Source organism: Entelurus aequoreus, linkage group LG13 (assembly GCF_033978785.1).
Source record: "Entelurus aequoreus isolate RoL-2023_Sb linkage group LG13, RoL_Eaeq_v1.1, whole genome shotgun sequence".
In the NCBI taxonomy this organism is placed as follows: Eukaryota; Metazoa; Chordata; class Actinopteri; order Syngnathiformes; family Syngnathidae; genus Entelurus; species Entelurus aequoreus.
In genome coordinates this window covers 18,116,452-18,129,656 of record NC_084743.1, presented here as the reverse complement: position 1 = coordinate 18,129,656, position 13,205 = coordinate 18,116,452, and the positions used below count along the sequence as shown (strand labels likewise).

At 38.9% G+C, this 13,205-nt stretch overlaps 2 protein-coding genes across 3 annotated transcripts in view; one reads left to right on the top strand and one right to left on the bottom strand.

Annotated features, from left to right (window-relative positions):
* The window catches only part of LOC133663222 (frizzled-7-like), a 791,936-nt gene that overhangs the window by 499,166 nt on the left and 279,565 nt on the right, over positions 1-13,205 (top strand). The window lies entirely within an intron of this gene.
* ptpn4a (protein tyrosine phosphatase non-receptor type 4a) overlaps positions 1-13,205 on the bottom strand; it is a 134,434-nt gene that overhangs the window by 74,652 nt on the left and 46,577 nt on the right. For both annotated transcript variants that reach the window (XM_062067522.1, XM_062067521.1), the window contains exon 2: positions 6,611-6,765. In XM_062067522.1, coding sequence (XP_061923506.1) covers positions 6,611-6,748 — 138 coding nt within the window. In that variant the 5' untranslated portion in view covers positions 6,749-6,765. The remainder of the gene's footprint in view (positions 1-6,610; positions 6,766-13,205) is intronic.

Here is a 13,205-nt window from a genome sequence, read left to right as displayed (position 1 = left end):
GTCACTCCAAGCAATGTTTGTAAGTTATACAATATAACTAAAACAATTCATACTGACTAAACCGTCCCATGTCTGAAGAAGCGTTTTCATGCATGTTTGTACGTGCTATCATAATGTAATCAAGCTAGCGTTGACAAGTTTCTTTAGTATTATTAACTTACAATGGTGTTCTTTTTGTATTGTTTTAGTTTTGTAAATTCACCAAAACGTCATCGAGTCTGTTTAGCTGATTGGAGCACTAGCTTCAGCAGCTAGTGGGCCCATGACAATGACTTCTGTTTTGTTTGATCCGCCGCTTTACTGCCGTGTTACAGGCACTGTTTGGAAACAATTAAGGTATGTAAATTAACATTCACAATATAATTCGTATCGGTATATACTGTATCTGCGGCTTATGGTCCGGTGCGCCTAACACTTGTAAAAATATTGATTTATTTTCAAATTTGGTGGGTGCGGCTTAAATATATAGCCCTGGAATTTACAGTATTGAATCGGATTCTGAACTGTCCTGTATACAAGTTTTTTCACAACATTGCTTGAATTTTTTTGAATAGGTCATAGAGCTCCATTGCAAAGATACTGCACATTATTAGGTAGAAGGTGAAATCACTGCTAAAAACTAGAGATGTCCGATATTATTGGCCGATAAATGCTTTAAAATGTAATATCGGAAATTATCGGTATCCGTTTCAACCTCCCGATTTTCCCAGGATACTCCCGAATTTCAGTGCCCCTCCCGAAAATCTTCCGGGGCAACCCTTCTTATGATTTCCACCTGGACAACATTATTGACGGCGTGCCTTAAAGGCACTGCCTTTAGCGTCCTCTACAACCTGTCGTCAAGTCCGCTTTTCCTCCATACAAACAGCGTGCCGGCCCAGTCACATAACATATGCGGCTTTTACACACACACAAGTGAATGCAAGGCATACTTGATCAACAGCCATACAGGTCACACTGAGGGTGCCCGTATAAACAGCTTTAACACTGTTACAAATATGCGCCACACTGTGAACCCACACCAAACAAGAATGACAAACACATTTCGGGAGAACATCCGCACCGTAACACAACATAAACACAACAGAACAAATACCCAGAACTAGAGATGTCCGATAATATCGGTCTGCCGATATTATCGGCCGATAAATGCGTTAAAATGTAATATCGGAAATTATCGGTATCGTTTTTTTTATTATCAGTATCGGGTTATTTATTTATTTATTTATTTTTTTAAAATTAAATCCACATAAAAAACACAAGATACACTTACAATTAGTGCACCAACCCACCCCATTTACACTCATTCACACAAAAGGGTTGTTTCTTTCTGTTATTAATATTCTGGTTCCTACATTATATATCAATATATATCAATACAGTCTGCAAGGGATACAGTCCGTAAGCACACATGATTGTGCGTGCTGCTGGTCCACTAATAATACTAACCTTTAACAGTTAATTTTACAAATTTTCATTAATTACTAGTTTCTATGTAACTGTTTTTATATTGTTTTACTTTCTTTTTTATTCAAGAAAATGTTTTTAATTTATTTATCTTATTTTATTTGATTCATTTTTTTTAAAAAGTACCTTATCTTCACCATACCTGGTTGTCCAAATTAGGCATAATAATGTGTTAATTCCACGACTGTATATATCGGTTGATATCGGTATCGGTAATTAAAGAGTTGGACAATATCGGCATATCGGATATCGGCAAAAAGCCATTATCGGACATCCCTACCCAGAACCCCCAACCCCGACTTCGGAGGTCTCAAGGTTGGCAAGTATGCTCTAGTATACTCTGGACTGAAGCTGTGTGCCTTCATTGTTTTTGTAGCTGTTGTCTTGAGGCATGTTTAAAAAAAATAAAAAATAATGCACTGTGAGAAAGTCAAAGTAAAGTGTTTCCCATAGTTGTAGTAGGTATTAGGATTATCTCAGGGAGAGCCTGTCCCAAATTCAGAGCTGCTGTTTTGAGGCATGTTAAAACAAATAATGCACTTTGTGACTTCAATAATAAATATGGCAGTGCCATGTTGGCACTTTTTTCCATAACTGGAGTTGAAGTTGTTCTCTTATTTTGGAAAACCTTGTTTTTGATTGATTGATTGAAACTTGTATTAGTAGATTGCACAGTACAGTACATATCCCGTACAATTGACCACTAAACGTTAACACCCGAATAAGTTTTTCAACTTGTTTAAGTCGTGGTCCACGTTAATCAATTCATGGTAAAGTTACATTGTTTAATGCATCCAGCAGTATCACAACAAAATTAGGCATAATAATGTGTCGATTCCACGACTGTATATATCGGTATCGGTTGATATCGGAATCGGTAATTAAGAGTTGGACAATATCGGAATATTGGCAAAAAAGCCATTATCTGACACCTCTACTAAAAACCTTTTGAATAATTCAAGCATACTTGCAAAACAGATATATACAGTAAGTGATTTGCAATACAGTATATATTCTTAACCAAATCATGACCCTGCTTCCAAATTGTTAGGGTCAAATAATGGACAAAGCTTTTTTTTTTTTTTATCAACACAAAGTCTTCCATTTCAAGGACGTCAAAACCCACCACCCCCCTTTGCACCCCTGACGCTTTCGTTTCCATGACAATAAGTCAGAGCGGCTGGATGGTTACTCCCTACTAGAATGAAGGCCGGTCAGGGCTGGGATCAATAGAAGTATTGTTGCTCTCAGGATGGCTGGTCTTTCCAGGAAGTTAGTGCGGCTGCGGGGGTCTGATCAATGACACTGACAGAGACCGAGTCATTCATTCTGCTGGAGGCGGGGAGGGGGACTGTGGGGATTTGTGAGCAGGAAGCGCAGCGCTTGAGGAGGACGATAATGCGCTGACATTTATTTTTTACTTCGCTGCTTTCGTGACAGTGCTCAGTGGAATAGTTTGTTTCAAATCGAAGGATTGAAATGAAACATGCTTCACACGTGGAATTGTTGGAGACGTTGGAAGGAGTTCAATAGCCAAAGGCATAGGTTTGGTCCCTGAACACACCCCAGTACCACCTGCGACAACAACTTGGTGAGGACGTCCTTTTACAACCTCATGCAAAGTTGCACCCATATCTACAAAACCCCAAACCAGTGAAGTTGGCATGTTGTGTAAATCAGTGGTCCCCAACCTTTTTGTAGCTGCGGACCGGTCAACGCTTGAAAATTTGTCCCACGGACAGGGGGTATTTAAAAAATTTTTTTTTTTTTTTTTTTTACATAAATAAATACAATCATGTGTGCTTACAGACTGTATCCCTGCAGACTGTATTGATCTATATTGATATATAATGTATATATTGTGTTTCTTATGTTGATTTCATTAAAAAAAAAAATATATATATATATATATATATATATATATATTTTTTTTTAAATTTTTTGTGCGGCCCGGTGTAAATGGTAAATAAAAACAGAATACAATGATTTGCACATCCTTTTCGACCTATATTCAATTGAATAAGACTGCAAAGACAAGATATTCTGCCCTGAGATCGGTAGGTTGGAGTTCAAATCCCAGCCGAGTCATACCAAAGACTATAAAAATGGGACCCATTACCTCCCTGCTTGGCACTCAGCATCAAGGGTTGGAGTTGGGGGTTAAATCACCAAAATGATTCCCGGGCGCGGCGCCGCTGCTGCCCACTGCTCCCCACTGCTCCCCAAGGGGATGGGTCAAATGCAGAGGACAAATTTCACCACATCTAGTGTGTGTGTGACAATCATTGGTACTTTAAAAAACTTTAATATTTAACGTTCGAACTGCAAATATTAGCTCATTTGGAATTTGATTCTTGCAACATGTTTAAAAAAAAGCTGGCACAAGTGGCAAAAAAGACTGAGAAAGTTGCGGAATGCTCATCAAACACTTATTTGGAACATCCCACAGGTGAACAGGCTAATTGGGAACAGGTGGGTGCCATGATTGGGTATAAAAACAGCTTCAGCTCAATCATTCACAAACAAGGATGGGGCGAGGGTCAACACAAATGCGTGAGCAAATTGTTTAAGAACAACATTTCTCAACCAATTTAGGGATTTCACCATCCATCAAGAATTGTTAAAATAAAGCCAATATTGACATTTTTTGTGGTCCCCTGTATTTAGAAAAGTATCGAAATAATTTTGGTACCGCTACCAAAACATTGGTATCGGGTAGAGATGTCCAATATTATCGGACTGCCGATATTATCGGCCGATAAATGCTTTAAAATGTAATATCGGAAATTATCGGTATCGGTTTCAAAGAGTAAACTGTATGACTTTTTAAAACGCCGCTGTACGGAGTGGTACACGGACATAGGGAGAAGTACAGAGCAGTTGCGTCTCCCAGTCATACTTGCCAACCCTCCTGATTTTCCCGGGAGACTCACGAATATCAGTGCCCTTCCCGAAAATCTCCCGGGGCAACCATTCTCCCGAATTTCTCTCGATTTCCACCCAGACAACAATATTGGGGGCGTGCCTTAAAGGCACTGCCTTTGTGTGCCGGCCCAATCACATAATCACACACACAAGTGAATGCAAGGCATACTTGGTCAACAGCCATACAGGTCACACTGAGGGTAGCCGTATAAACAACTTTAGCACTGTTACAAATATGCGCCACACTGTGAACCCACACCAAACAAGAATGACAAACACATTTCGGGAGAACATCCGCACCGTAACACAACATAAACACAACAGAACAAATACCCAGAACCCCTTGCAGCACTAACTCTTCCGGGACACTACAATATACACCCCCCGCTACCATAGCTTGAGTTGATTTATTTTGGAAAACCTTGTTACATTGTTTAATGCATCCAGCGGGGCATCACAACAAAATTAGGCATAATAATGTGTTAATTCCACGACTGTATATATCGGTATCGGTTGATATCGGAATCGGTAATTAAGAGTTGGACAACATCGGAAATCGGATATCGGCAATCTCTAGTATCGGGACTACACTAATGTGGACGTTATCAGCACTACTGTCTGATTCCAATCAATGCAAGTCATCAGAATCAGGTAATACACAAACTAGAGATGTCGATAAATGCTTTAAAATTTAATATCGGAAATTATCGGTATCGTGTTTTTTTATTATCGGTATCTTTTTTATTTTTTTATTTTTTATTATTATTAAATCAACATAAAAAACACAAGATACACTTACAATTAGTGCACCAACCCAAAAGACCTCCCTCCCCCATTTACACTCATTCACACAAAAGGGTTGTTTCTTTCTGTTATTAATATTCTGGTTCCTACATTATATATCAATATATATCAATACAGTCTGCAAGAGATACAGTCCGTAAGCACACATGATTGTGCGTGCTGCTGGTCCACTAATAGTACTAACCTTTAACAGTAAATTTTACTCATTTTCATTCATTACTAGTTTCTATGTAACTGTTTTTATATTGTTTTACTTTCTTTTTTATTCAAGAAAATGTTTTTCATTTATTTATCTTATTTATTTTATTTTTTTTAAAAGGACCTTATCTTCACCATACCTGGTTGTCCAAATTAGGCATAATAATGTGTTAATTCCACGACTGTATATATCGGTATCGGTTGATATCGGTATTGGTTGATATCGGTAACGGTAATTAAGAGTTGGACAATATCGGAATATCGGACATCGGCAAAAAAACATTATCGGACATCCCTAACACAAACTTATATTCTTGTCTTCATTAGGGATGTCCGATAATGGCTTTTTGCCGATATCCGATATTCCGATACTGTCCAACTCTTTAATTACCGATACCGATATCAACCGATACTGATATCAACCGATATATACAGTCGTGGAATTAACACATTATTATGTCTAATTTGGACAACCAGGTATGGTGAAGATAAGGTACTTTTAAAAAAAAATTATAAAATAAAATAAGATAAATAAATTAAAAACATTTTCTTGAATAAAAAAGAAAGTAAAACAATATAAAAACAGTTACATAGAAACTAGTAATTAATGAAAATGAGTAACATTAACTGTTAAAGGTTAGTACTATTAGTGGACCAGCAGCACGCACAATCATGTGTGCTTACGGACTGTATCCCTTGCAGACTGTATTGATATATATTGATATATAATGTAGGAACCAGAATATTAATAACAGAAAGAAACAACCCTTTTGTGTGAATGAGGAGGGAGGTTTTTTGGGTTGGTGCATTAATTGTAAGTGTATCTTGTGTTTTTTATGTTGATTTAATTTTTTAAAAAACCCCCAAAAAAACGATACCGATAATAAAAAAAAAACGATACCGATAATTTCCGATATTACATTTTAACGCATTTATCGGCTGATAATATCGATATTATCAGACATCCCTAGTCTTCATGAAAGAAAGGAATTTGTATGTGTTAAACATGCGTGTATTATCATTAAACACCTTTAACTTGTTAACAAAAACGTCTCTTTCATAAATAAATAAATGTAAATTATATATATGAATGAGGTAGATCCCCTCGACTTGGTAAATTGAAAAGTAGCTCGCCTGCAGAAAAAGTGTGGGCACCCCTGGCCTAAACGGAAAAGTTGAATTCCCACCAATTGTGAATGAAAGTCAAAATACTTACGCAGACTTTAAAAGCCTGGACAGTGTTGTCCAGTAGCAGTATGTTGCACACAACCTGTGTGTGGTGCCTGTCTCGCTCCAGCTCCGTCGCCCGGACATTGTAGGATCTGCCAGCAGGCAAGCGGAAGCGCGCGCTCATCACGCTCCTACCAGGGTCTGCACAGTCCAAGGAACACAACAGGAAGGAGATATGAGTGATGAGTGAAACATGATGGAAAAAGCAGTAAAAATAATTTGTCAACCAAGTTTATTCACAGTAAATTCCACTGTATGTCACACTGACAGTATATTATATATACAGGGTGGTTTTGATCTACCTTTTCCCCACACTGCCACACAACTAGGCAAGTTTGTACAAGTGAAGACTTGCAGAGAAAGTGCTTCATGTCTAAAGAATGTCAATGAGTACCATAGAAGCAGATTCCTCCGGAGGAATGTCGAAAAAATACAGCTACCACGTACTAGAGCACTTTACTACAGGCGGCATGGGAATAAAACTTTTTTTTTTTAAATAGAAGTTAACTACCCGAGCAGATTTGAAATGTTTTTATTCCTCCTATTTGATGGTCCCCAAATGTGACATAGCAGTCCAAGACAAGCGATGAGCACTACAGCAAAATATTCTGTTTTCCATCGACATTTTTAAACAGGAAGTATGAGAATTGTGTGAGGATGTACTGCAACGGTATCGGAAATCTCACGGTACAATATTATGATGGTATTAAGGCCACATTATGTTATTATTGTGCTATACTAGTGTTGTCCCGATACCAATATTTTGGTACCGGTACATGTAGAGGCGAAATAGTACTTAATATGATTTATTAGTATCACGGTACTATACCAAAAGTTTGGACATACCTTCTCATTCAAGGGTTTTCTTTATTTTCAGTACTATTTACGTTGTAGATTGTCACTGAAGGCATCAAAACTATGAATGAACACATGTGGAGTTATGTACTTAACATAAAAAGGTGAAATAACTAGAGATATTATCGGCCGATAAATGCTTTAAATTATCGGTATCGGTTTCAACCTCCCGATTTTCCCGGGAGACTCCCAAATTTCAGTGCCCCTCCCGAAAATCTCCCGGGGCAACCATTCTCCCGATTTCCACCCAGACGACATTATTGGGGGCGTGCCTTAAAGGCGGTGCCTTTAGCGTCCTCTACAACCTGTCGTCACGTCCGCTTTTTCTCCATACAAACAACGTGCCGGCCCAATCACGTAATACATGCGGCTTTAACACACACATAACTGAATGCAAAGCATACTTGAGCAACAGACATACAGGTCACACTGAGGGTGCCCGTATAAACAACTTTAACATTGTTACAATTATGTGCCACACTGTGAACCCACACCAAACAAGAATGACAAACACATTTCGGGAGAACATCCGCACCGTAACACAACATAAACACAACAGAACAAATACCCAGAACCCCTTGCAGCACTAACTCTTCCGGGACGCTACAATATACAACCCCCGCTACCACCAAACCCCCCCCCCACCTCATCCCCATCTCCCGAATTTGGAGGTCTCAAGGTTGGCAAGTATGCTCTAGTATACTCTGAACTGAAGCTGTGTGTCTTCATTGTTTTTGTAGCTGTTGTCTTGAGGCATGTTTTAAAAAAATTAAAAATAATGCACTTTGTGACTTCAATAATAAATATGGCAGTGCCATGTTGGCATTTTTTTCCATAACTTGAGTTGAAGTTGTTCTCTTACTTTGGAAAACCTTGTTTTTGATTGATTGATTGAAACTTGTATTAGTAGATTGCACAGTACAGTACATATTCCGTACAATTGACCACTAAATGGTAACACCCGAACACGTTTTTCAACTTGTTTAAGTCGGGGTCCACGTTAATCAATTCATGGTAAAGTTACATTGTTTAATGCATCCAGCGGGGCATCACAACAAAATTAGGCATAATAATGTGTTAATTCCACAACTGTATATATCGGTATCGGTTGATATAATTAAAAGTTGGACAATATCGGATATCGGCAAAAAAGCCATTATCGGACATCTCTAGAAATAACTGAAAACATGTTTTATATTGTAGTTTCTTCAAAATAGCCACCCTTTGCTCTGATTACTGTTTTGCACACTCTTGGCATTCTCTCGATGAGCTTCAAGAGGTAGTCACCTGAAATGGTTTTCACTTCACAGGTGTGCTTGAAGCTCATCGAGAGAATGCCAAGAGTGTTCATTCAGAGTTTTGATGCCTTCAGTGACAATCTACAATGTAAATAGTCATGAAAATAAAGACAACGCATTGAATGAGAAGGTGTCCAAACTTTTGGCCTGTACTGTATGTCAAAAGAAAAATTAAATACCATGGTAGAGCTGGGCGATACGGAACAAAACTGATACCCCAGTATTTTTAGTTCGAATACCGCATACTTGCCAACCTTGAGACCTCCGATACCGGGAGGTGGGGGTGGGGGCGTGGTCGGGGGTGGAGCGGGGCGTGGTTGGGGGCGTGGTTAAGAGGGGAATATATTTAAGATAGAATTCACCAACTCAAGTGTTTCATATATATATACAGTGGGGCAAAAAAGTATTTAGTCAGCCACCCATTGACAATCAATGGGTGGCTGACTAAATACTTTTTTGCCCCACTGTATATATATATATATTTTTTTTTTAATTTTTATTTTATTTATTTTTTATTTTTTTATTATACATATAAATAAAAAAAATACTTGAATTTCAGTGTTCTGGAGGCTATCCAGTAGATGGCTGTATTGTCCTGTTTAAGAGTGTCACAACATTGCTGTTTACGGCAGACGAACTGCTTTACGGTAGACTAAACGTGACTGCTGTTGTGTGTTGTTACCGCGCTGGGAGGACGTTAATGAAACTGCCTAACAATAAACCCACATAAGAAACCAAGAACTCGCCCTCGATCATTCTACAGTTATGACGTCATTGGGCAGGCAAGCTGTTTATATTGTGGGAAAGCGGACGTGAGAACAGGCTGTCCCCACTCAGGTCCGCATTGAGCTGGAGGGGGCGTAGCCTCCAGCTCCGGCTGAATACCGGGAGTTTGTCGGGAGAAAATTTCAGCCGGGAGGTTATCGGGAGAGGCGCTGAATACCGGGAGTCTCCCGGTAAAAACGGGAGGGTTGGCAAGTATGGAATACCGATATCCAATATGTACTAGTATATTAAAAAAAAGCAACCTGCAAAGCGCTTAAGGTTGCCTCAGTGTTTTATGGCTAGATAACCAGTGTTTAGAACACTCAGATTATTTTAGTTGTAAGTAGTAACGCAATGTGCGGTTCATTCTTTAAAAAGTAATAAGTTGGCCGTGACTAGGCGAATCAATGATTGAAGTGAAAAGCTTGCAATCCTACAATGTCCCATTTGTGAACATGAAACAAGAAGCACATTCAACCTCTTTATTAACTAGCGCTAACACAATCCAGTGAAAAGATGCAACAGAGCTGCAGTCACTGCCGGTGTTGTGGCAAAACTTGCTGGCAAAGTGCCGCTGCTAAGCCATCTCACAGTAAAATGCTGGTCCGAGCGCGCTCTCGCTGACGTCACTTGGCAACAGGCACCGCCTTTTAAAGGCGCACACACTCAGCTCTCATGAAGCGTTTTAACTGCTTATGCCAGATAATCGAAGTTTTCTTTACGTAACGCATTAATTACTTTCTCTAGTACCGTATTCTCCGGACTATTAGGCACACTTAAAATCCTTTTGTTTTTCTCAAAGCTCGACAGTGCGCCTTATAACCCGGTGCGCCTTATGTAAGGAATAATGCCGGTTTTGCTTACCGACCTGGAAGCAATTTTATTTGGTGCATGGTGTAATGATAAGTGTGACCAGTAGATGGCAGTCAAACATAAGAGGTACGTGTAGACTGCAATATGATGGCAATATGACTCAAGTAAACACCAACATTTTATATGTTCCATCGAAAATATAGAACATTACACACGGCGCTCAAAAATCTATCAAAATGTTTTAGTACGACTTTGGTAAGCTATGTAGCTGCACCGCTTGATGGATTGTACTGTGCTTCAATATACGAGTATTATTATGGTGTGTGTATAAGGTAAGACATTATCTGGCGTTTTGTTTCGCAATATTATGCAAAAACAACTTTTCTTACCTTCTGGTACATGCTGTTCTGTATTTGCGATCTGCATAAATCCTGAAAATGTGTGCGTGTCCACTTTTGTAGTCCGTAGTCGACAAGCTTCTTCTTGTCCTCTATCTTCTTGTTATGTGACATTTATCCTACGCAGTTGCCATTTCTAATATAAAGTAGTGTAAAGTTCTTACTTTTATCTGTCAGTAAACTCGCCATGAAAGCGCTAAAACATACCGGTGTAGTGAGTTTACATTAATCACCCAAGGAAATTTAGTTACTAGAGAGTTCCGGTCGGACGTTTTTTCACGGGACACATTTCCAGTGTTGTTGCTCCGTTATTGATTGAAGTAAAGTCTGAATGTCATTAAAACAGTTAGCTCCATCTTTTGACACTTCTTCCACTCCCGTCCTTGCACGCTACACCGCTACAACAAAGATGACGGGGAGAAGACGCTGTCGAAGGTGAGCCACGTAAATAAGACCGCCCACCAAACGGCGCATCCGTAAGCGACTGTCAGAAAGCGACTTGAAGATGATCTGTAAAACATCATCTATGCAACATTTTGACCAAAGAACCAACATTACATGTTATGTAGACCACAAGGAAGTGTTTTACATTTATAAAAAAAAAAAAAAAAGACTCCTTTAATGCACCCTATAAGCCGGTGCGCCTTATATATGAAAAAATATTTTAAAAATAGAACATTCATCGGCAGTGCGCCTTATAATCCGGAAAATACGGTATTTATTTACATTTATTAAAGAGTAACTATGTCAGTATTTTCATTACTTTTTTGGTAAAGTAACGAGTAACTATGATTAATTACCGTATTTTTCGGACTATAAGTCGCAGTTTTTTTCATCGTTTGGCCGGGGGTGCGACTTATACTCAGGAGCGACTTATGTGTGAAATTATTAACACATTAGCGTAAAATATCAAATAGTATTATTTATCTCATTCACGTAAGAGACTAGACGTATAAGATTTAATCGAATCTAGCGATTAGGAGTGACAGATTGTTTGGTAAACGTATAGCATGTTCTATATGTTATAGTTATTTGAATGACTCTTACCATAATATGTTACGTTAACATACCAGGCACGTTCTCAGTTGGTTATTTATGCCTCATATAACGTACACTTATTCAGCCTGTTGTTCACTATTCTTTATTTATTTTAAGTTGCCTTTCAAATGTCTATTCTTGGTGTTGGATTTCATCAAATAAATTTCCCCCAAAAATGTTTTCCTTCTTTATTACGCATTTTCGGCCGGTGCGATTTATACTCCGGAGCGACTTATAGTCCGAAAACTGCGGTACTTGTTTAAAAGTAATTTTCATACCACTGCTTATGACACAAAGCAAAAATCTGCATTCCACCCATCCATACATTAACACTGAAGCCGGAGGTTTCGTAAAATCTCCACTCTGGCCAGAGTTTTCCCTAAGCTCCATTTTTAGGGACTAAAACCTATGTTTGCATGTGGACAAGAAGCCATGATATACACACAAACATTTGTCTTTGTGTGGACATAGCTTTATTGTATTTTTTTGCCTTTTCTATTTATCTCCTGCCGAGGTGATCCATCATGACCAGAGCTCTACTGTATTATCCCCCTAAGAGGCGTGGTTCTGTCATCAGGAGCTGCCTGCCTTTGTCCCAAGGGCTCTGCCAGCATATTAGACTGTGTACTATGCATGCAGAATGGATCTCTGCATGTGTTAGCTGCTTGTCAGTGCACATCCTTGCAGCATCCCCCTCCCCCTACAGCGTTAAGAGGAAAGACTACACATCTATATATCTTAGACAAGTGCAACAGCTCACCTTCTCATAATTAAAATACCTCCGCTAACATTTCTAACCAGGGGAGAGACATGGTTTTATAATGTCTGGAAATCATAAACATTTGTGGGCATATCAGATTTAATTGTATTGTCTATTGCAGTGTTTTTCAACCTTTTTGGAGCCAAGGCACATTTTTGTTCATTGAAAAATGCGGAGGCACACCACCAGCAGAAAACATTAAAAATGTCAACTCTGTAGTTGATATTGACAGTAAAAAGTCATTGTTGCAATTGTTGGATATGAATTCAAACCATAAGCAACCATGCATCACTATAGCTCTTGTCTCAAAGTAAGTGTCACGACCTGTCACATCACGCTGTGACTTATTTGGAGTTTTTTGGTGTTTTCCTCAGTCATTCACAAACAAGGATGGGGCGAGGGTCACCACTTTGTGAACAAAATGCGTGAGCAAATTGTCGAACAGATTAAGAAAAACCTTTCTCAACCAGCTATTGCAAGGAATTTAGAGATTTCACCATCTAAGGTCTGTAATATCATCAAAATGTTCAGAGAATCTGGAGAAATCACTGCACATAAGCAGCTAAGCCTGTGACCTTGGATCCCTCAGGCGGTTCTGCATCAACAAGCAACATCAGTGTGTAAATGATATCGCCACATGGGCTCAGGAACACT